Genomic DNA, 24,713 nt, shown 5'->3' with positions numbered 1-24,713 from the left:
CTGCCAGCAGTTCACCTGTTAGGGACTCCCTGAGATGTTTGTGCTCTTGTATTCAGACTCTAGGGTAAAATTTAGTCACAATCACTAGAAAATGTATACATAAATGAACAATCAAATCATGGGTTTTGGCAAATAAGGAGACCAGCAGAAACTTTTACAATATTGTCAAATACAAATCATGTCAATCAGATAATTTCTCTTGTGTGGAAGAATAGCACAGTTTGTACATAGAGGAAAAGAATATGTCTCTTAATTTCTGAGATGAATTAGCATTCTTATTTTCATAAATGACCCAGAGAATATTGCTGAGCTTGAACCATTATGGGGAAGTTCCAAATCCCATTTGTGCTACTGCAAAGAAAGATGAAGGGAGAATCTGAATGAGCATCCTGGAACTTGTATTAGCCTGGGTAGCAAAGTAAAGGAAATACAGCTTCTCTGGAAGTGCAGAAAAAAAGAAAGATTAATGCCCAGGGTAATTCTGAAAAATTGAAGGAATGGTCTGCAAAAACCCCCCACCAATATAATTTGCATTCAGGATGGGAAAACTGGGGATGGATAGCAGGAAACAGCGGAGAGGTGACAGTGGTGTTTATAAACTGCACAGCAGTCACGGGTGTTGTGATGCTGAGAGGAGGGACATCGCTCTGGGATGCACCCAGAGCAGCTTTCCCTGTGAGACACGTGCGATTGCTCTACAAGAGATGAGATCTGATCACTGACTCAGTTCCTGAGCTTTTCCATTTTTACCTTCTGGTGGATTTTAAGAGAAACTGAACTCTTAAGTATTTAGATTTCAACTCTGTCAGGTATAAAGTGAGAAACACAGCATCTGTATTAACTTTGTGAGTGGTACTGGAAATGCTAGGTGTTTTATGAATGGTTAATTGTGTGTCTGTCTCTCTGGTAAGGATGGTTATCACGCTTCAGACAAAAAGGCTTTCAAAGTTGATTGACAATCCAGCCTGGAAGGAGACTTTTTTTGGTTGTTGTTCCATGGGAAATTCCAGGAAAAAGAATTGCTTTACTATGTGGGACAGAGGGACTCCCAGCTGGAGAGGGGGAGGTATTTCCATGAGAAGATTGCTAGCTATGATGTATGCTGATCCCAGCTCCCAAAGCTGTAAGTGGGCATCAAAGCTCATTGATGGCTGAGCTAGTAGGGTTGTAAACAGAAATGGTTGTGGGCTGATAATCTTAGGTAAATCAGAATGATTCAAGGACTGTGAAATGTAGAAATTAAATCCCACAGAGTTCAAGTATTCAGCTGAGTTGTAATAGTCAGTTGTTATTATAAATGGTAATTAGCACAAGTAAAGGACATCGTGTGCTGCTGCCACAGGTGGCCTTGGGTCTAAATAGATTTGTCCCACAGGTGTTTTTTTTTAATTTCATTTTAATTGGTGCTTTTATTCTAGATGAGGTCTGTCTGGCCAGACAGAACATCTGTAGAAAAAGACCTGAGGTCCTAGTGAGTACAAGTTACCCCAACATCACCAGAGGACCTTTGGGGGTGCTGGGGCATGCAGGCTGTGCAGGGCAGTGGTTCCCCAACAGTTCAGCACAGGTGAGACCATGTCTGGGCAACTCCAGTCTGGGTCTCCCAGAACAACAGGCAGTGACAGGCTGCGGGTGCTGGAGCCTGGGCTATGTGGGTTTTATTACCAAGTTGTCCACTTTGATGCATACCTCAACTACATGTATTTCATCCACACCTTCTCCACCATCAAATCTGTTGCGCTTGTGGCTGTGGCTTTTGACATGTCTGTTGTGACCTACAGCCCCTGAGGCATACATCCCTTCTGACAATCTCCATGGCATCAAGACTGGTGTGGGGTTGACTATTCAGGTGGTACTTCTGGTGTTCCCGGTCTCCTTTCTCCCAAAGATGCTGCAATATTGCTGGGTCAGTGGCCTCTTGCACTCTTTCTTGTCTATACCAGGATATCATCAGTGTGGCTCAGTCACATTTGTGTGACATATATGAGATAGCAGCATTTATGGCTTAAGTGTTTGCTCTTTCCTCAATGGCTTTAGACTCACTGTTACATGTTCTGTTGTACAATCATGATCCTTAAGATTGTCTTGAGTATTGCATCCAAGAAGGAGCGGTCCAGGACCTTGAACACTTGTATCTTTCACATCCATGCTGTCCTAATCTTCAACATCGCACTAATCAGTCTGTCTGTGATTCACCAGTTTGGGAAAAACTCTTCTCCCACTGTTCACATCCTCATGGCCAACATCTGCTTGCTGGTCCCACCATGATGACCTGATTGTGTACAGTGTGAAAACCAAATGGATCTGTACCCGGACCACCAGCAAGCTGCAAGAAGCCAGGTGTGACTCCATAGTCAAGGTGTGAGCTGCATTGAAGCTGAGGGGTCTGACCGTGATTGCACGGGTGGGTGGGTAAGGCCTTGCAGGCAGCAGTGGAGTCACACAGCTCAGAAAGGCAATGAGAATGATGTTCAAAGTTTAAGGGCAAACTCATCACCTGGTGCCACCTTGAATAACTGCTAAGACCTGGGCAACAAAATTCCAGTTGAAAGATGTGCCATTTTTATGGTCAGATGCAGCTTCTTGCATTGCATACACAAAATGTTATTAATTAGAAGAAATGCATTGTTGTGGTTTAACCCCAGCCAGCAACCCAGTACCACGCAGACGCTTGCTCTCTCCCCCCGACCCAGAGGGGTGGGAAGGAGGATCGGAACGGAATGTAAAACTCAAGGTTGAGATAAGAACAATTTAATAGGTAAAGCAATAATTCTGAGTGATGTAACTGCATAAATATTTCAACCAAGCATAAATTTGCCTATTGATTTTCCTCTTACAATAATGTCTAACGGAGAATGATGTTCTCTCTGCTTTCTTTGGTTGAATAAAAAAGGAAGGAATAAATGCTTCAATAAAGTTTAAAATGTTGCAGCAGAGTACTGGATGTATTCACCAATATTATGCTAGCAATATCAGCTATTCGTATCAGTTAATTAGGGAACACAGCCATCGTAAGGATTGGAAAGGGATTATCGGTAAGAACAGTTATTCTCAGGGGGTACAAAGGAGAGTTAAAGATTAACCAGCGGAAGAGAATCACGAAAGAGGCAGTTTTAAGAACCAGGTCTGTTGGTCTGCAGAGGAGCTGACAAGGGAGATCCCTGAGGTGGGATTCCTGCTGGATGAATCATCTCAAACAGACTGGATAAGCTGTGAGACCCACCATGAGGATGGGTTTGCCATAGGCCTGCCTGGGGTTTCATGCACAAAAGTAAAGGTATATATCTGCATCATGAGGCTGGTGTTTCTAGGGCATGCCAAACCATGTCAAATACCTACAAAATTTTGGTATTTTGGCAAATTAAGAACTGGGGGTCTTCTTTACTTAGCAATGCATGCATGATTAATGAATGAATTTACCCTGTATTTGTATTTCTGTGTAAACAAACAAACAAACAGGATTTGGAGAAGGGAGAAGTTCATTTCACTGTCTGGCACTCAGATGTCCCATTCCACCAGCATTTTATACCCATTATGTGATGGTGTGAGCCTCCAGGCACCTTTCTGAGCAAAGGCGTCTGCCATCTGCTGGCATGTGCCGTGGGAAGGCTGAACCATACTTCACATTTTTTTTCCTCAAGACCCTGAAAGAATAAGCTGATGCACAGCTTTGTGGGACAGAGATAGTAAGGTAAGGACAAGACATACATGGTCAAGACCCATCCTTGGAGAGCATTAGCAGTCTACTAATCACGTGCCTTCAAGGCAAAGAGGAATTCCTTGGGCTCTGGTTGCTCATGGGCACTTTCATTCACTTCAGGTTAGACATTGAAGGCAGAAGTGGATTAATACATGGAGTTCTCTGTCTGAATTTCAAAGATCTATGAATTTCAGAGAGTTGTTTTATCACCCTGAGTTCTCTGCTACTCATCACATGGCCCTGACTTACTTGACCAATCCTGCTGTTTTAGGATTGTGAGATTTCTCATTACCATGCTGATGGCAACTGGGGAGTTTCTTGCATCTGCTTCTGATGGGGATGGTGAAATGAAGGATTTTCTAGTCCATATCTGGGAGAGACTTCCAGACTAAAGTGGGGTCTGTCCCCTTCCCTTCCCCATCCCAGCAGAGCTTCAAAAATGTCTTTGGGAAATCTAGGCTACCCAGGGATACCTGCTGGTCCCGAGCACTGGCTTCCCACTTTCCCCTCCCAATACACTCTGCTGCAGCTGCTTCTCCTGGCCCTGTGACCCACTGCTCCACCTTCTCCTTTCCACCCACCCAGCACTCCATCAGGCAGAAAGGGATGGAGAGCTGGGAGTGCAGATGCATGCCCAGCAGAAGGAATGAGGCAGGCTGCAAGCTGGTTTGATTGAGAGCCACAATAGTGGGATGATATCTCAGTTTGTCTGGGCTCCCTTCCCTGCGAGTGAAAATAGGGGAAGAGGTAGGGAGCACAGTTCATAACAGAAAAAAACCCCGAGTTTCCCTAAAGCACTTTATTTCTCTGGACCCCAAAGTGTTTTACAACATCACTCCCATACACATCGGGGAAGTGTGCTTGAGATACTGACTCCCAATTAAGTAATAAATTTAATTAAAAATGTATTTTGTAGACTCATATATTGAAATCCAGCAAAGGAATTTACCAAAGTTCGCAATCTGGTGCAAAAGCTTGGCAAAGGACCCAGGAATCCAGCCCCTCCAGCTCCAGTTGCTGTTATTTGTTGTGCTTTCATTCTGTAGAACCCAAAAGCATATGAGGCAGGTGACAAGCTGGGACTAACACTGATTTTATGCAATATGCTGTTTCTGTCAGTACCTGCCCTACCTCTTTCCTCGCTCATTCTCACCACATGTTGCATGACAGCAGGCTACCGTTCCTGCAAAGCAAGGAAGGCTTGCACAGCATCCAGGGCGACAAGGCTGTTTGCTGATGACTGCATTGCACCAATATGAAAGGGTGATCCATGAAGCTGTGCAGAGCAAAGCAGAGTGGAAGATCAACACCCCACAGAGTACATGATCTCAGGGAATGACCGTGTGCCAGGGAGGCACGACAGCCACTGAATTTTAAAGCAAAGTCAGAAGCAATTGTCTAAGGCGGAGCATGGCTGGTGGTAGGAAAACTGTGCAATCCTGGCACAGGGTGTGATATGGAGAAATAGTGTGAAATGGGGACAATGGACATCGATTGTGATTGTATATATCTGCCCAGGAATGTGGGTATGGTGACTAGTCATGGGTGCGGTGTCTGGTCATATAGGCACACAGCTCTGAGGAGACAACTACAGTTTTGAGGAGACGCCTGCCCTTCTTCCTCTAACAAAGGGGCTATTTAAAAAAGAATGAGAAAAGGATAAGAGATATTCCAATGCTATCTAGAGGGAGGGAGTGCTAAGTCTCCTTGCTGGAGAAGATGGGATGGTCACAAGAACACGAATCACCTACAAACCTGCAAGAACACCACATTGCAGGCAAAGGACTGATAAGCTGATTAACATACGAAGAGAGAGTAAGCGGGTTTAGGTAACGAATATGTATAGGCGTTAATTGAATATTCATTTGTTTTATTGTATAAATGTGAGATGGTTCGTCACTTCGGGTATGCACGCTTGTGGAGGAGCGATCCCCCGTGCATCTGCGCGCAATAAACATACCTACTTTATAACTTTCGAGTTATAGAGTCTAATTCCGCACGTCAGGTGTACCCAGGGGAGCTCAGAATCCTCAGTGTTTGCTCATGTCAGAGCACAAGGATTGTCCCGCTGCATGATGGGGTGGAGGGACATTTGCACTGCAGCTGGGTGAAATACAATCCAGCAGTGCTGCCTGAGTGTAGTCTGCCCTACACTGTGTCACATCTTCGTGTTCTGGTCTCAGCTGGCCACATCTGCTGCCAGATGTGCACTGAACAAGCCCATATCCTGCAGTGACCCAATGTGCACTGGGTTTGTGCATGCAGAGTCCTCTCTGTACATGCCAGGGACTGCTGCAGCTTTTCTCCTTGGTGCTGCCTTGGAACTTCTGTCTGTGTTTCCTCTTCCTCTACAGGGTGCTCAGCCCTACCAAGAAAGTGATTTGCAGTATTTCTGGGAAAATAACAAAGCTACCTATGAGGGCAGCATCAGTCAAGCTAGTCAAAACATGAAGAAGAGTCATGAACCTTTCACAGATGATGGGTGGTCAGGGCTAGGTCTCCAGCTGCTTTGACTAGCAATAACCTGGTGATGACAGCAGAAGATTTTGCTGATAGTCTTTTTCTCCTTTGAAGGCACATCCTGGCCCTTTTCTTGGGAATTATACATGACAGGCAGCATGAGGGCATCAGGCAGGCTGTCAGCTTTTTAGAGCCAGGCTGTTATCTCCTGCATGAAATATTAATTGAGGTGGAGCCTGAGAAACTGTCCTGCAGGTAGGTGCTGCAAGTGGCATACCCTTCTGGTCAGAGAAAAGTCCTGGAGCCAAAGTAGCAGCATTTACACCACAAACCCTGCCTGGAAAATGGTGTTTCTCATCTCAGAGCCTAAAGATGCAGCTTGGAGTGGCCTGGGGGAGTTTCTCCCAGCTGCAGAATTTTACCTTCTAGTTCAAATCAGGCACCTCAGCCACAAAAACCCACCAAATGACAGCTAGTGCAAACAACTCACCAGCTCCCGTGACAGCCAGGATTGAGGATATCTGCCTCTGAACCTGAAGGGATGCTTGCAGAGATGGGCAGGGAAGTGGTGATATTTATACCCTACCCCTGAGGCCCCATGGGGCTCATGTGTAGCTGGGAGCAGCATCTGGTCTGTGCTTCTTGGAGAAACATGATGAAAATACAAAATTCATGGGGTTTTGAGTGGAACACCTTTAATGTGAGCTGCCAGGTGAGACCTTCCATTGAAATTATGGCATGGGATGGAGCACATAAGGCCATTGGTGTGCTGTGTCACCTCCTTTACAGGGGAATTGAGATGAGGTGGGGTGGCTAAAGACATACAGATGAGTGATGCTGACCTCCTCCAGCCAGCCCTACAGATGACACAGGATCTGCTGCTATCACTGCCTCTAGCCTTGCTCTGCCTGCCTCTGTGGGTGTTCAAACACTGCTGCTTCAAGCACCAGGGTGATTAATACGGTAAATGTGTGTGCTCTCTGCAGCAGGCTTTCATTGCCGTTCCTAGTGTGAATACTCAGCATTGGTTTGTACCCTGTGAGGACTCTCTTTGGGGGCATAAAAAGAAAATCCAATATTAACCAAGAGTGGGAATGGTCAACAAGTGGGTGAACAGAATGAGGTTGTGGGGGAAACTAATAAAAGTATGGAGAAAGTCAAACCTGGGTACCTTAAATTAAGCACTAAATCTAGAGTTAGTTGCTGAAATAAAACCAGACGGACTTCTTTCTTTCTTTCTTCCTTTCTTCCTTCCTTCCTTTCTCTCTCTCTTTCTTTCTTTCTTTCTTTCTTTCTTTCTTTCCTTCCTTCCTTCCTTCCTTTCTTTCTTTCTTTCTTTCTTTCTTTCTTTCTTTCTTTCTTTCTTTCTTTCTTTCTTTCTTTCTTTCTTTCTTTCTTTCTTTCTTTCTTTCTTTCTTTCTTTCTTTCTTTCTTTCTTTCTTTCTCTTCCTCTCTCTCTCCCTCTCTCTCTCTTTCTTTCTCAGGAAAATTGTGACCTGTCATCTTGGGAATCAGTATTTCAAGAATAGATTTTGAAGCCCCCTAAACTCAGGTCTGAAAAGCAGGCATGGCTATTAAGCTCCACAGCTTTGGGGTTTTAAAAGTCTCAAAAATCAAAGCACAGCCACCTTTTGAATGCAGCAGCTGTATTGGGGGGGTGGGGGGAGGGGTGTGTGTGTGTTGTGGTGGTGTGCAGGTCTCTGTGCACATGTACCCTTTCTCTGACAGAGGCTTGATAGGGGTTCCTCTGCAAAATGCCTTCAGTAAGCCACTCAGAAGGACCCTCTCATGGAGACTTTACATCTAGTCTGTCTCCCCGTTTCAGGAAAATGAGAAAAGGAAAAAGAAAAGGAGAAACAACCTTTCCATGAAGGTGCTGACATGGGACAAAGACCCTATGGGGTGAGCCTGGCATGGGGCAAGCTGTGTGACCCCCATGGATCTGCTTTCTCATTTGTGGTCTCCGAAGCGGAGACATGCCCCCCTCTTCGTTGACATGAGGCGCTCCCTGCTGTGGGCTGAGGCCACCGGGACCTGGGACAGCGGGGACGGGGAGCATCCCGCATCCCACGCCGCAGCACCCAGCAGAGGGAAGCAACGAGCCGCGCTCCGCCAGGCCAGCCCCGCGGTACCCGGCCTGACCTGCGGGCAACGCAGCCTCATCCCCCAGGACAAGGGGAGTACTGCCAGTTTGCAGGCTCCTGGCTTCACACCTCCCCGGTGCTGCTGCCAAGGCTCTCGGCTGGCGAGACGGCATCCAGCTTCGGCCGCGCTGATGCCTCTGGGATTCCAGTTTGTGATGGAAGGACTGACTCTGGGGCGGCAGAGCTCAGCTCAGCCTGCACTTGGCGTGGGAGTCCTGCAAGGAGCTGGTCCAAACGTGCTCTAACCCAACAGCCCCAACAGCGTGGCCACCAGCAGATGCCTGGGGGAGAGTTTAAGCACAAGGCAAACATGCAATGGTGCTCCTCAATGCAGAAGAGCGCAGGGGCTACTCAGTCAGAGAGGCTATTTTGTTATCAAAGGATTGCTTTCCTGTGTATTTATCTTGCCGGTTTTTGTGCTTGTAGAAACTTTTGCCATCCACAACACACTGCAGAGCTCTTCCTCAGTAGAGAAGGGCAGCTCTGAGGTGGAGGGCTGTGGGTCTCATGCATGAGCAAGGCTCTGCCAAGCAGCTTTTGGGCAAAGGGTGTCTGACGGAAGCTCTCACCCGAATTACCCAAAACTTAGACTCTGGAAGAAGCAGAATTACTGCTCTCCAGGGTATTTTGTTGGGGCTTGTAATTTCATTGTACATAGGAGGATGCACGTATGTGTCTGCATGGGTTATATAGATGTGTGCCAAGGGGTCTGAGCCTGGAAAGGCTGGAGGAATCCACTGGACCACATTTTAAAATATTTATAGTTCCCAGTAACAGCACTCCCAAGGACATGATGATCTTACTTGTTACAGTACTAGGTACCCGGTCCATTACAAACACTGGCAGAACACACACAAAAGCAGTTCCTAAATGTTTAAACTGTTTTAAAATGTCCTTCCAAGGGTGTCAGCTTATAGAGTGCCTGCACCTCTGGGTCAGCTGGAAAAGAACTGCTTCTTCTGAAGCCACGCTACCTCATCAGCTCAAGTAGTAGGAAGAAATCAATCTTTTAAGTCTAAATGAGCCAGTCTGAGGAGGTGTTGTGCTGCAGTGACTTATGGAAACTCCAGCATACTAATTTGTGCATGCTAATTCAGGAGGGGCAGCTATTTCCAGAAATCTTATATTGTGGTCTAACCCAAGCAAAATACTCAAGTGAAACAAAGAAAAACCTAGGGACAAAAGCACTTGCATTTTAAAGAGAAGACAATACTTTTGGTTAATGTCTGAGAGTTCAAAAGTCATTACTTGCTATAAAGGGTTTCCCCTGCAGACCTGGGGGGCTGCTTCTATTACCAGCCCCCTGTCTGGGACACAAGCCCAGCTGTGTCTGTGGAGGGTGAACCTTGCCAGACCTGTCTCCCCGTGCTCCTGATCACCCTTATCCTCCACCTCACATACAGTGGATCAAGTCTGAATGGCCAGTGACCAGCCTGGTCTCTCTGGGGCCATACACGGTCCCAGGCGGCCAAAAAAACTGTCACAGAGAGCAGCGCCTGCCCTGGCACCCACACCAACACCAGCAGTGCTCAAATAGACATGACCAGCATGACTCAGCCCCATTCCTCCTCTATGGATGGTCAGGACAGGACATGACCCTTGCCCACTTGGTTCACAGCCACTCTCGTGTGCATGGGCCCCTTGAACCCGGGAACAGACCAGAAGCCCACCCAGATCTATACCCAGACCCTGGGCCCTGCTTGTTCACTCTTCAGCTCCAGGCTTGGGTCTTTCCAGGTTCTGGTCTCCTCCCACTCATCAGTTAGTCCAGCTTAATGTTTGTCACCAAATCCCACCCATATAACCCTGTACACCAAGTAAGGTCACTCAGAAAAGAGCTAGAAGTGAGTTTAATGAGCAGACAGGACAGGCTGCAGTGGCCTGGAGAGTGTATTGAGCAGCAACTTGTTTACACTTAATCAGCCCCACTATCAGTCCCCCTCCATTTTCCCATGCTGGGCTCTTCCCAATACACCTAGATCCCTCCTTTCCCTTACCTTTGGTCCTTCCTTTAAACGCCCCATAATGTATTTTGCACATTTGCACAAGCCCCTTAAATCATTCAATAAAAAATTTCACATAAGCCCCATCGAATATCCCGCACCAAGTCTGCTCTTTTCCGGGAGAACCATGATAATTTCTTTCTCCCTTCTCAGCAGTTTTGCTTGAACCTCTTTCCTCCTGGCTCCTCCAGCCACTCCTCAATCACTGACCTGAAGGTTGTGGCCTGTGTTACTGTCTCTGTTATCTCCTGGGGTCTTGGGTTTGCGTATCTAGGTACGATTTGTTATTTTTCCTGTCTTTGGCCTCTGTTTATATGTTGAAGAGCCACTGACTAGATATTCTTACAAACCATGGTTCTTATGTTGCCGGTATCAACATATCCTTTACCTTCCACATACCTTTTACCTTCCTTATAACCTTACTTGCCACATACCCTTACATCAGCAGAAGTTTGACATGTTCCCGTCTCTGGGCTGGTCTTCACTGGGGTTCAATCTCGCATTGGATAGCAGTGAGCATCTTATTGACTTCACTAAATGGCAATGCTGGACTAGCGGACCCCTGTTTGGCAGAGCATTCTTAGTATCCATCTCCGGATCATTTAGGTTTTCACATTATATATGATAGGATTCAGGATGGGTGGAGCAAGAAAATGGATGCTGGCTGTGAAATCATAGGTCTGGGGGGATAAACCGGTGCATCATGGACAGGCAGATCATGGGGATAATGAAAAGCAGGACAGCACAGATATGTGAGATGCAGGTGTTGAGAGCTTTGAGATGCTCCCTCCAAGTCACAGTGTTCAGGATCGTCTTAAGGATGTGAAGATAGGACAGGAGGACAAATAGCAAGTCCAAACCTAGTGTGGAGAGTAGCACAAAAAGGTCATAGGTACTATTAATCCTTGTACCTGAGCCTGCATGTTTGATGATGTCTGGATGCAGACAGTAGGGATGGGAGAGCTTGCTGACTCTAGTGAAACGCAGCCGAGTCAGTAGGATTGGGAGTGGGAGCTGGACAAGGGTGGTCCTCATGACAATTGTCACACATATCTTGGTGGTCCCTGAGTTGGTGAGGATGGAGGAATATTGTAGGGGGTGGCAGATGATTACATAGAGATTGAAAGCTATTGCCAGAATGACAGCAGATTCCATATCTGTGAAGGTGTGAATGAAGAACATTTGGGCAAGGCAGGTGCAATGCTGACCTCCCTGGCCCTCTGCTACAGCATCCTCAGCATGGTTGGGAACCTGGATGTGGACAAGCCCAGGTCAGGCACAGCTAGCATAGCAAGGAATAGATACATGGGTGTGTGGAGGCTCTGCTCTGCCTTAATGATAGAAAGAATGGTCAAGTCCCCAAGCAGTGCCAGGGGGTACGTAGAGTAGAGAGGAACAGCTGACCACATATGCGTGGTTTTTCATGCTGGAAAGCCACCGAAAAAGAAGGATAGGGTCCTGGTCTGACTACTGTTGGTCCTTGTTGGGATGAAACAAGGATGCTCCATCTTATCCCTGAATAGCTGCCCTGGAAGGAAAGACAGCAAGGTTCACACAGGCAGTAAGAAATGGGGGTAGTCCAGGAGCCCTTCCTCTGAAGCTTCAGATCAGAGGCATCACCATGACCAGCAAAGCTGCACTATAGCAAAACTTACCAGGAGCTGTACAGAAACAGCCTGAGAGTTCTCACCTGCTCCTGCATGCACACTCTGTCACAGGAACCATGCACGGGCAGAAAGCACTTGTATGTGTTGCATGCCCAGTGTAGGCAAGTCCTAGTTCTGGCTGCCTGGTATAGCAGGGGAATGAACAATTAAGAAAAAAAAAAAAAAAAGTCTGTGAGCGCTTGTGTAAATGCAAATCAAGAGAGAGAAGTGACATTGCAATTAGAGGGGACTGTGGTGAGCTCTGATATTAAATTTTGTGCTTTTGCTGGGAATATCTGGTGAAGGAAAAGGAGGTGATAATGGATTAGATACTGCCTGTGGAAACAGAGCAACTTTCTTAGGAATGGAGACCAGTAAAGCCTGACCCTTTTAAACCAACAAAACACATGCCATCTACAAACACATGCAGGGAAAAAGATCTACTTAAACTGAAGGATAGTATTACTCACAAAGCAATATGTGTAAATTGTACAAGATAAATGTAAGCTGGAAATTACAAGGACATCATTATAAAACCAGGATGTCTCTGGACATCCTCCCACTAGAAATATAGGGAGGAGAGACAGAACTGCTTTTAGAAAAAGTTTTCTTTCTGTAAACTCATGCTGCCTTGAAGAATGGAGACAGGACTCAAGGACTGCAATGTCTAGAGCACTCTCCCCATAGTACCTGTAAGCTTCTCTGCATGCCTGACTCTGGTCCTTGTGTCTTGTCTTCAAAGGACAGGGCCTCCCACGCTCTCGTGAGTGCTTGTTCACAGTCTGCAGGGAGCAAAGCCAGTGCACCCTCAGCATCTGTCATGAGAGTCACTGGGGTCTCCAGAGCACCAGCTCAGCTCAGTTTGGTCTGCGTTGGCTTCTAACATCTAGAGAAGTCTTCCTTGCCCTCCCCCCCACCCCCCACTCCGCCCCTGCCCCAGGCATATCCCATGGAAAACAACAGGGAGGAAGGCAGTGGGAATGAAAGGGTGCATAAGAGGGTTTTTAAGGAACTGCTCTGGAAATTACAGGTTTTGACAGCTAAATGAGATCTATTATGGATGTTTATGTCACCTTATCTGTAATATTCACCTGTAAGTCTAGGAAAGTTTATGAAATTACTTAAATAACTGTAAACCTATTAATTTTTTTCAAAAATATCTACACTTGTTCATAAAATTGCAGAAATACTGCCATTCTTTCCTCAGATTCATAAGGCTTCTAACTCACAGCATCTCTCTTCGCCCTTCCCTGTCTCGGTACACAGTGCAGCACCCTTGGATAACTGCAAAGACAGAACAAATTCCATGGATAGACCTGGGCTTGCACTAAGCTGCAGACTTTAATGTGGGGGAGTTTTCTCTAGTCCTCAAGAGAAGTTTATCAAAGATCATCCCCCCCATTACATGGAAGGGGAGGAGGAGGAGTTACAGGAGAAAGTTATCTTCAGACACAAACATCTGACAGGGTCAGTTAAAGCAGCCATAATTCAAGTGCAGCCTCCACCCTGACAGTACAGGAACTGTCAGAGGTCGTTTTTAATTGCCCTAAATTTCTGGTATGCCCCATCTCTTCCTCCAGAGCTTTACACACACTGTGCTAGGTGGATGCTGCATCAGTTACATGCATGAAAAACTGTGGAACTCCCTTGTCTCATCCACCTTTGTTTATGCAACAAAACAGCACGCTCCCCACTGCAGCATGCACTGGAGCAAGTGAGCATCGCTGTTTTAAGCAGGCAGAGTGTGAGCTGGGACTGGGTTGGCAGAATGCAAAGACCCTCCTAAATCTGAGATCAGGTCCATGCTAAGCTCTTGCATGCACAGCCTGTCAGGAAGAGCATATAAGAGGGCTGAATCCTTTTGATTGCTTCTCTAAGTGATGATTCATTTTAACTCTTACAGTTTGATGTACTCCAGAGAATGACAAATTCCACAGATGCGCATCAGGATTCCACTGAGAATGAGTGTCCTCATGAAGCTGTAAGTGGAAAAAGAGGCTGCACCCTGATCTAGCGCAGAGTGGTTCTCTGAGCAGATGCAGAGCTGCATATTCCCCTTTGCAAGCAGGGAGATATGAGAGTTTGGGGTGTCTGAGAGGTTTCCCACCTCCATGCTAGCCCTCTGGAAAGGGGACAGAGCACAGCTCTTTGGAGCTACCTCAGGTAGCTGAAATGAGCTGGCCCACAGGAGGGTGACAGGGGTGTTTGCAGGAGCAGGCATCACGGACCCTGTCCACATCTGTGAGGAGCCAGGACCCAGCTGAGCCCTTGTCAGTGCCACAACGAAATCTTCCACGACAGAGCAAAGAGCCCACTCAGCTGCCACACTCATGACTGCCCTGAGCTTCCCACCAGCTCCACTGCAAGGAAGCAGCCTGTTCCTAACCAAGGAAGCAGCGTGTTCTTGACCCTCAGGGCTCACAGCAGTGGAAGATTTATAGAAGACCCTGAGCAATCCCTCCACAGGAGAGGGCTGGCCTGGGAGCAGGAGGGCTCTTGGTTTCTCAGTGCTCAGAGCAGATACATTAACCCCCACAGCACCAAGTCCATCCTGGCATGCAACACGGCTCTGCACTGTGCCAGTCACTGCCTGTTGATGGTGGCAGGGGATGCACCCTGGAGACACTTTCCAGCGGTACCCTCCTCCTCCTCCTCCTCCTTGCTTCCCCTTCCACAGAGAATAAGGCCAGACATGGTTTGGGTAAAGCTGCTCCTGCTCCGTGGCAGGGTGATGCATAGATGAGTCCTAAAGGTTGTTGTTCCCAGCCCCACTTCAGTTCTGTGGGTGTGGAAGGAAACCCTAGCAGGTCCCCGGTCTTTGGAGCAGACCAGAGCTATGTGGCTTTGTGTCCTGTCCCCAAAAGTGGCTTTAGGCAATTGCCAAACAAAGAATATAAGAACAGGGCACATGTGCTCAGTAATTCCTTGAGCACTTTCCCAGCCTGAGCATCCCAGCTCCCTCCAGTTGCCCTGGGTCACTCCAAGTTCCTGCAGTAACTCACCTTGCTTGTAGTCCTCCTGCTGGGGTGCTTTGGGGGTGAGGAGCACTGTGAGCTCCCAAGTGCAGCCACTGGAGTAGTGAGGGAGAAATAGGATTCAAGTGATCACTGTGGGATGGTCCTCAGAGGGAGCAGGGCACGAGCATGTACCTCTCTGAGTTCGGTGAGACCAGAAGAGATGCTCCAAGACATCCCATCTCCATCCCCATCAGCTCTCTGTGGGGTTTCCCCACACAGACCTCTTGCTGTGCCCTTGCCATGTGAAAGCAGACACTCTTGCAGTGTTGCAATTATACTTTAGTTCAGAAGGTCAGCAGCATGTCTAGGTATGAGTAAAATATTCTTTCAGCCCTCAGAAATGTTCTTGTGAGAGGCAGAAGGTTCATGGGGTTCTTCCTAAATCTTGGAATGGATTTTAATGCAGCACTTTGTGCACTGATGGATGAAACGTTTTGAAAACAACATAATAATAAAATAAATGCCCTGGGAGGATTTCATCTGACTAGAGGAAATGATGAGAACAAAATACTTTAATGGCCATTGTCGGTGAGAGGGAGAAATGGATTATTTAGTGCTGAACATTGTAGCTCCAGAGCCTCAGAGTGGATGAAGATGGTCGGATTTCAGTATCTAAAGTTATACTTATTACCGTATTCTTTGGGGCCTATCTTCCCCCACCAGTAAAACAGTAATGAAGAAGTAGGGTGCACAGGGATACAGGGAATGCTTTTTTATTGCAAGGACGAATTGCATTAGGGAAGTGTTAACTTAAAGATCTAAAACATTTGCGTTTGTGCAGTCATTTTGATGGAGGTTTGTTAACCACAACTGTCACAACCCCCTCAGCTGAGGGGGTTGGAGGCAGCAGCTGCAGCGCTTCTGCTGCTGAGCACCAGGCTTGAGCTCTCCAGGACCATGAGGCTCATCACAGCGGGTCCTGCTTGGGGTGGTGGCCTAGGAGTGGTGGCAGATGCCTTATTTTCAAAGTGAACTGAGATAAGCAGACCGTATTCCCATCCTGGATACTTGGGTGTAAATTCCACAGCGCTACACACACAAAGCACAGTCCACGAAGACTGTCAGGAGGGGACATTTGCTCAGCGCTAGCTCAGACACCAGGACCGACTCTGCACATCCCAGGGGACAGCAAAATGGCACCCAGCCCGTCCCTCTGCCCTGACCGAGCAGAGCACAGCCCACGCAGCCTGACTGCAGAATGGCTGCAACACTGGGAACTTCTGCAGCAGGTTACTGTACGGAGCCAGGATCTCATCCCAGTGCATGGACCTTGCTCCCAGTTCCTCCAGTAGACACAGGGTTAGGGATGACAGATAAACTCTTTGCAGACACAACCCCACTGGTGCCAGGGGATAAACTGGTGCGTGCGTGCGTGTTTGTGTGTGTGTGTGTGTGTGTGTGTGTGTGTTCTCACAGCACAGAAGTGCTGAGCCAGTTTCTGTAAACCAGCTCACCTGGAGGGGAAGTTAGAGCCTTCCAAGTAGAGACCAGTCTTCTCCATGACCAAACAGGCAATGAGAAAGTACCAGCCTCTGAAACAGTTGTGTCTGTGGGTAATTCCCGTTAAAAAGAGGGGTAAGAGAGAGTCGCGGAGTGCTGTTATAGGGTCAGAACAAAGGACAGAAAGGGTAGAGAGGAGGAAAAGGGAGAAACTAGAGGTATTCACCTACAAAGTCTTTTGTTGCTCATCTCATCACACAGAAGGTGTGGGAAGGGACTTGATCCCAGCCCAGAAAAGCCAGACAATGCAGCAGCCAGATGCATTTGCTCTTGATGAAGACAGGGTGAGGCCCTCCTCCTCGGAGTCAGCTGATGAGAAGGCAAAACTGAGTTTGTTAACAGAGAGATTTACTAAAGTGTGTAGGGGGGGTCACTGGAACAGCACAGCTTCATGCTGTGCAGCAATAAGTGCAGAATAAGGCCTTTATCAGGGCAGGGAGACACTCTCCTCACCCCTTTCTGAGCTGGTGGCCCTACACACCCGCCTCATGCTGATGCCCAAGGTCCTTATTTTTATCACCAAGGTCAGCTCAGGAGAAAAATTCACCCCAAGTCAGATGGTCCGTTGTGTGCAGAGGGAGCAGCCAGCCCCTTGCAAGGCCCCCCCATTCCCTCCTTGGCCTCATCAGGCATTTTCTGATGCTGCTTTGTCACCATGACGGGATTGACCTCGTGGGCTGGAGACCTACAGCGTATAACTTGGGGTGGTGGGTGCAAGGCGCTTTCACATACCTTGCTGGCATGCAAATGAGGGTGCAAAGCGCTGCGGAGCTCTGCACTGCTGCTCTGGCCTCATGTTGGTAGTAATTCTGGGAGTGAGTGGCGTAAATCAAACCTCGGAGGAGGTGGGGGAAGCTCATTCCCCCCAGCTCTGCTCTGTGCTCCTCTGCCCTTCATCACACAGGGAATCAAACCTGGGTTGTATGTCTGAGAGTGGCTTTGGATTAAGCCCCAGATTAGCAGCAGTTAGTACCAAACACAGCCCAGCTAGAAAATCAGCACCCAAACTGGGTAAGGGTTTGGGACATCTGAATCCCAGCCCTCTTCTGGAAATCCCAGTCACTGACAGGAACATGGTCCAGAGGGAGCCTTGGTACCAGCAGGCATCACCCTGCCCCATGCTCGCAGGCTGGCAGCACAACCAGGTGTCCGAGGCTGTGCCTCAGTTTCCCCCACTCACCTCATCTTGCCCTGGCTTGGCCTGGGCACGTCGTGGGGTCTCACTGACACTGGAGGGAGCAGGATCTCTCCCTCAGCAGCGGGTTTGCCACAGTCCAAAATTGCCACTGCCTGTGGAGCGCCACAGGGCACGGGGTCTGCGGTCGCGGGTCTGGCGCTGCTGCCGTGCTGGGCTCCCACAGCCATGATGTGCCTTTCCTTGTGCAAAGCCACACACACAATCCACGTGGTGCTGCGGGGGCCTCGTGGGGAGGCAGGGGGTCCTGGGGGGGACAATCCAGGTCTGCTCCAGTGACTCTTGCAGGGTGGCTTGGCCAGCCTTGTTTTTCTTTCCCCCTCTCTTTCTTAAACCCATGCCTCAGTTTCCCTGCCTGGAAAAAGAGGGTTTGCTTTCATTTGCATATGCCTGAAGGTCTTTTGGTCCTCTTCACAGCGCTGCATGCACCCACCGGCACAGAGGTTGCCCCAGGGAGCACTACATTTCAACCACAAAAGAAAAGGTGCTTCCCAGGGCAGTGATGATGCCTGTGTGCCCTTTTGGAAGAGAGGCTTATGCAAAAACATTAGCTCCTAGTATGACAGGAGATCCCAGGTGAATTTTGTGCCTTATGATACATGGGAGCACAGTCTGGACAGCTTAATGCTACCAAACACAAATGTTTTGTGCTATGGTTCACCCTAAATCACATTTACCCAGAAGCTCCTCAGTCCCAGCGAAAGAGGCCAGCTTTACAGCTTGCCCCGGGCACAGCAGGCTCAGCACTCACCTGCACAGAGCTGTGCTCCGTACAGCTGAGAGGGCATTGCACAAGCACCAAACTGGCCTGGCACCCATTTCCAGCCAGAATGCCAATGAAAACCTGGCTAGGGAAGATTCTATCTTGTATCCCTGGGGTAGGAGGGCATGGGACAGCAAACGTTTCCCTTTCTTGACGTGGATCCTGCCCTGTCATAAGCATTTCATGGCATGTTGGGTGAGCAGCCACCTGTTTGGTGACTCAGTTTCTCCACAAAGATCTCTGCCTGCCAGCCAGTGCAGGAGAAGGCAGGGGAGCCCTCTAATCCCCTGAGAGCCTTTCTCTGGGAGGGTGAGCAAGGTGCTGTGCTTCCCTCTCCTGTGGAAATAGGAAACGTTTTAAAAGTAACCAGCACATTTGATGCACTCAGCTTCCACCCTCACCCCCCAGACTTGCAACAGGGTAAGAGGGGAGGATGAAGAGGGGCTGGTTATCAAGACACTTCCTACCACCATCTCTTTGGGAATATGAGTCACCTGAGCCTGTCTTAGGCTTTACCCCAGAGATGAACTGCAGTCAGGGAAACCATGCTGCCGCAGGGCTGAGCAGCCTGCACTTGCCCAGGTAATCCAAGGCTGCCCTATCTCTCCTGGATCTCCTAAGAAAAATTAAAAAAAAAAAAAAAAAAAAGCCAAATATTTTTCAGCTGATTGCCACACCGCCTCAGCAGACATATTTTCTGCTGCGTCAGAAGTCTGACACAGCATAAAGTGGAATGCTGCCCGTCAGCCAAGGGTTGCCTTATCTGTGCCCAGCTGGACTCCTGTTTGTGCTGTCGGGTTATCATCTCACCGCAGCCCCATGCTGAAGCTGGGCTGGGGGAGGCTGCTGTGACTCAGCATCCTGCAGCCCGTGCCCGCCGCCGGTGCAAATTTGTTGCACTCAATTTATGATGGGAGAGACAGCCACAGCAATACAGCAGAAATATCTAAAACATCCTGCTGCAGGAAACAGGGTTTGAGTCCTAGGCATGGGATTGAGCCTCGTCTGGTTCTTCCAGGCAGGCAACGCTGGTTTCAGAGCTGCTTTTCTGCCTGGATGTCTGAAGAAGACCCTCAGAATAAAGTGTCCCTCTGGGCTGGGGTGAAACAGGGTTTGTGGGATGTTCCCTGCCCCCCATCTCAGCTCAGCCCCACAGAAATGCTGTTATTTGGGACTCCCTGGGAGAAAGGGAATCTGCCTAGTGCATGATGCTGGGGTGATGTCTTGGTGCTGTGGAGAGCTGAGCAAAATGAATGACTTTCAGGCCAAATCCTGATTCACCCACAAGCCCTGGGACTGCAGAGGTGCTGGGACAAGCTGCTGAACACCAGGGGACAGGCTCTGCCAAGGGATGTCCCAAACATGGGGCTTTGGCATCACTCAGGGCAGGGGGCTGCTCTCTTATGTGGGGGACATGCGGTGCAGGCAGCCCTCAAACAGCTACTTGGTGGCTGCAGAGGTATTGCCCCAGGTGACATCCCATTTTCAGAGTCACTTGAGTAATAAGTGGGTGCCAGGTTGGAGTCACATCTCCTTTTCTGCCTTCCTGAAACTGTCCCAAAACAGAAACAGGTCTGCCTCTGTCCATTGCCAGCATTAACTGCTTGAAAGGCATCAGGGGACCATTACCCATACAGAAAATGTGTTCCTGACCCAGCTGGTCCTATGCACAAACAGGAGGAGAAAAGTCCTTGTCTGAGCTCAGCAATGCACTCCTTGGTCCCATAAGAGCCTTCTTTGCTCACAGGGACATCTTTCATTACAACTGACCTGGGATTGGAAAGTCTTGGACACAGCTCTTGTGGCTCCTGTCCAATGCTGATGGCTCTTTTGGAGGGGTGTCTGTGGGTGTCTTCTGTTAACCATTTTTTTTTTTCCTTGTGTAAAGCAATGGCAGGCAGAGCCAGCTAGAGCAGCAGCAGGTGTAGTGCTGGGAGCAGTGGCTAGGTCCCCTGGAGCTAACCTGCTCCTTAGAAAAAAAGGATGCTGGAGCCTTGTTAAGGGGAAAGCAAGTCCATTTACCCTTACTCTGAAGTCTCTGGGGTTTAAATGTGTGGAGGGTTACCTGCTCCGCATACTACACTGCTGACCAGCATGAGTACAACGAAGCATCTTCCTGGAGCAGCAGGCTCCTTTGCTCTTCCTGAAGCAAGACTCAGCTCAGTTTGTCCAAGGAGCCCTGGCTCCCTTAGTGGCCACAGTTGAGGAAAGATGTGGGGAGGAGAGCAGCCTTACCTTTCAGGTGTGAGAGCGCTCACCAAAGCACAAGCACGCACAAGGGGGAGCGGTGGAGGAAGGCAGCATTGGATGCCATTAGCAGCTAAGCAAAGGAGGTGGCTGGTGCCCATACTTGACATTTGGAGCTACGGGTGCCTTGAGAGCACTGCAAAACCCCCAGGATTTTCAGAGGCAAAGGTTTCATGCCTCTTGTCTAAGGTCTGAGGATGGTCTCTAACCTGCCTGGCATGGCTGGGCTACCTCCCACAGGGGTTTCCCTCCCCAGCCTGTCCCATAGCAGGTGAGCCCAGACGCTCTGTGCTCTGTGGGCTGATCCTGACCTCCTGTGCCAGCACCTATTTTGCTCTGCAGCTCTTCCCTTCCTGGCCCTGTAAAGCATCCAGGGTCCAGCCTTGGGCAATGGGTCTTTCTGGCCACTTTCTGTTCTTCTGAATCGACAGCTGTGAGTTTGAGTCCTGCATCAACAGACCTGCATTTGCAAAAAAAGCTGAATCCAGGGGAATTCTTGTCAGAGTGCAGAGATGCAGGAGGTTGAAGGTACCAGGACAGCCCCCAGCTCCAGACACTGTTTATGCCTGCAGGGCTGCAGGGATACTGCAGACCACCAAGGATCAGGACTTTGAGATTAGCCACGATTGAGCTGAATTGCCAGCAAGAGACAGCAGAGCAGCTGCACTGCAGGATTTGTGTGTGACCGCAGGGACACAGTGTCACACACAGGGCTATGTCAATGCCTGCAGGCTTTTTGCTTTGTAGGTTTCCTAACCAGGGCACTGTAATTTGTGGCACTGTGTTATCCCCTGGTATTGCAATCACTTATTTCATCTGTATGAGCAGGAGACCCCAGAAGGGACCTGATTTTCCATCCCTTTCTCCCTCCTCCGCTCACCTCCTGCTCTGGCAGTGCCCAGAGGCCCTGGGGAACACACATTTGGGGGATATGCACATTGCTAGAGGAGCAGAGGGGGTGGCTGAGTGGCTGAGCACCAGTTCCCACCCTCCTGATCAGCTGTGTTGGTACACGCTTGGCTCTGGTGTGAATGCTGCTTTTGGGCACCAGGCAGTTATGAAGGAGATTCTGAAATCCTGTCCTGTAGCACCTCTTTCCTGCCCTAAAAGAAAAAAATTATAGGAAAACTCAATTTACCCCATAGATAACAGGGGTGCATGCTGGTGTGACTAACAAACAGTGGCAGCTGATGTGTGGATAGAGGTATGGCTGCCTGGCTCTGCCTGTGAGCCCTCAGGCAGCAGAGCCGGACCCCAGCCCCACTAAATGATGAAGCCCATTTCTGCTAAATCCAGGGGCAGAAAACAGGCTGTCACATCTTGAGCACAGCCGGGTGCTGGCTTTTATCTCAGGTTGCAGTGAGGGTGGCGAGGAGCTATCTGCGAGGGGCTCACAGGGTGTGGGTGGCGATGAGCTGCCTGTGGGTGATAGAGGGGGAGCTGGGCATGGCCAGGGAGGTGGGGTCCCAGCCAGCCTTTGTCAGGCTGATAGCTGGGTGTCATGCTACATCACTGGGGCCGGGGATGCTGCGCCAGCCTGAGCACTGCAAAGCAAGGCAGAGCCCTGCTCTGGAAGAAGTGGTGCTACAATGGTGCAGCATGGTCCTGCAGCACAGTGTGCATGGTGTAAGACTCGTCACACACCTGGCCACAGCTGGAAAACCTCATTTGGCTCCCTCAACCCCTGCGCCATTGCTCTGCACCCCAGGAAGTGCTGTACCAACCACGTCTGTCACTTGAACAGCCCCATTCTGGTGTCCCCTCCAACCCAGAGCTCCTGTCGGTTCATTTTGCAGCCCAGGGTAGAGGTTCTGGTATGGAAGTCAAAGGCTGGACCCTCTTGCAAGTAACCTGTGTCCCTCTTGCACTAGGCAGATGAAAACCTCATTGAGGGTGAGGGGTGAGAGCAAACCATCAGCTCAATTATAGGCAGAAAAAACACTGCCTTAAATGAGACTGTCTTGGAGACAGCTCATCATAAAAAAAAAACCTGGGTTTGCCCATTTCTAGATTGCTTTTGCCCGAGTTCTTGTGTTGAGGAATAACTCAGAAGCTGTTTAATTAAATTTTTAACTTTTCCATGAATATACTGGCTCTTATTCCTGACTTTGTGCCTTTCATCCCTTCATCTCACTCATTCAGATCTGAACGTAGCCTATGACACTGGGTTGGCTTTAGTGCTGAGTATGTCCTGGTGAATCCCTTTACAGCAATTTAGGGACAGGGATGTATGAACAGAGTCAGGTCACATCTGCCATGCCCTGCAGTTCCCCTGTCCACTTCTGTTGCAGCCAGCCCCTAACCTCCAGACAGTGTCACCTGAGACCCAAATTTCAGACCCAGGAGATTTCCTACAAAATTCAAGCAATACAGTAAAAGGCTGTAAGTCAATTAAAACACCGAGGCCCACACTTGCGTGCTAAGTAAGTCATCATGTGGCGTGAAATTCAGGCCAGAGCAGTCAGAGCAAGGGGTGCTCTGCACCTCTTGGAGTCAGGCCTAAAAGGTACAAAGGGTTAAACCTGGATCCTGAAATTGGAGATCCACAGTTAGGGGCAGAGAGGCATTCATTTAACCTGCAGTTATATTTTCCCTTAGTTTATTGTTACGGCACAGAAACAATTTCAAATGTCTCTATGTTGAAAGCAGAGTGCCCCAGGCGATGAGCCACAGCTAAATTAGATAACTCTCTTTGCAGTAATAACATCAAGCTCTCTGTCTGCTTGCTGAAAAACTCCAATCTGCTCCAAATCTCCACTGTGGTGTGCCTGTACCTCTTCTGTTTGTGGTTTTTCCTATTCTCCCTTTCCCTCCTAAGGAGAAGAATTGCATTTTCAGAAATTCTCCTTGTCTTTTATATTCAGGCTAGTGACCAAACAGTCCCAGCCAGGGAAAGCTGTATAAATTATGGTAATTCAGACCAGCCCGCTGCTGCTCTGCATTTCCCTGAATTCATCATTGACCACATCCTGAACAGGTTTAGGGCAGCTGCTCTGCCAGTTTCCTTAAAGTCTGTGAGTATTTGGTAAGGCTTTGCTGTGGTCCTGAATTTGGGCTACAGCAGCCTGAAAACCCCTGCTGCCCCAAGCACCATTTCTGGAGCAACCCTTTACAGGGTATCTGCATTAGCAGTGTGGTGGTGAGAAGCTAGCTCTGGTCTTCAAGTTAAATCAAGGCACCTGTGGTAGACTGGACACAGCCAAAAGGACCAATGGAGTAGGAGTAGTCTGAAGCTCATATACGAATTTACAGCCCAGAGTGGCTGTAAAAGGTCATTGCTATTACAGGCTTTCAACATCCAGAGGTATACAAGTCTCTGATATGACCCTAACCCGATTAGCTGGCTGATTCACCCATTATTCCTTTTCTACAGTGCCTGTCCTACAGGATTAAGAGAGTGTCAAGAATTACTGTGGGTATAAACCAAGCCATTAAAAGGAAAAAACCAAGCCATTAAAAGGAATCAATACAGTAGAGCAGCACCAAATGAAAGAGTACCCCAATGAAAAGGTAGAATGACTTCAGCCTCTCTTCCTCCTGTTTCCTCCGCCTTCCCTCTTCCCCCTGCCCGCAGCTCTTTGTGACCATCGTTAACCATTCTGTGAAGAAGTGGTCCTGCTCACGCAACTGCAACAGAAAAAAACCCAAAACCTAAATAGGTCAAAGTGTGGGACCAGGACCTGGGGTTTCTCGCTACAAGCCACGTATCTGCTGCCTTTCCTGCAGTCCAGAAAGCCAGCATTTACTAACCACATTTTTATAAAATATTAATACTGCAGTTAATACTCTCCTCCAAACCTCTGTGCCTGATGTCCTGCTTGTCCCAGCTTCGCACTACTCCATGTCCCTGCCAGACCTCCCTGAGCTTTTTCATGCTGCTGGTTCAAATGCAAAAGAAAAGCATCATTATCTTTTCTCTTCTAAAGTTCAGCTTTGCAGAGCTGAAAATGAGACTCCTATCACAGATGATTGCATTGCTAAAAATAGACCCAGATGTATCTTGGATTTTATTTTCAATGCCAGGAAATGCAGGCTACA

At 48.5% G+C, this 24,713-nt stretch overlaps 2 protein-coding genes across 2 annotated transcripts; one reads left to right on the top strand and one right to left on the bottom strand.

Annotated features, from left to right (window-relative positions):
- The first annotated feature begins 1,575 nt into the window (after nt 1-1,575).
- LOC106631270 (olfactory receptor 51A4-like) lies at nt 1,576-2,365 on the top strand. The gene is given in 6 exon segments (XM_055703101.1): nt 1,576-1,774; nt 1,777-1,811; nt 1,814-1,930; nt 1,932-2,063; nt 2,065-2,264; nt 2,266-2,365. Coding segments are annotated over 6 exon segments (783 nt in total).
- An 8,544-nt stretch (nt 2,366-10,909) lies between these two features.
- Nucleotides 10,910-12,869, bottom strand: LOC106631271 (olfactory receptor 51L1-like). The gene is given in 5 exon segments (XM_055703100.1): nt 10,910-10,991; nt 10,993-11,509; nt 11,512-11,835; nt 11,963-12,096; nt 12,644-12,869. Coding segments are annotated over 3 exon segments (804 nt in total). The 5' UTR covers nt 11,717-11,835; nt 11,963-12,096; nt 12,644-12,869.
- Nucleotides 12,870-24,713: the final 11,844 nt, after the last annotated feature.

This window comes from Falco cherrug, chromosome 2 (genome assembly GCF_023634085.1).
Source record: "Falco cherrug isolate bFalChe1 chromosome 2, bFalChe1.pri, whole genome shotgun sequence".
NCBI lineage: Eukaryota > Metazoa > Chordata > Aves > Falconiformes > Falconidae > Falco > Falco cherrug.
The sequence above is the reverse complement of the archived record's forward strand: the minus strand, read 5'-3'. Positions and strand labels throughout refer to the sequence as shown.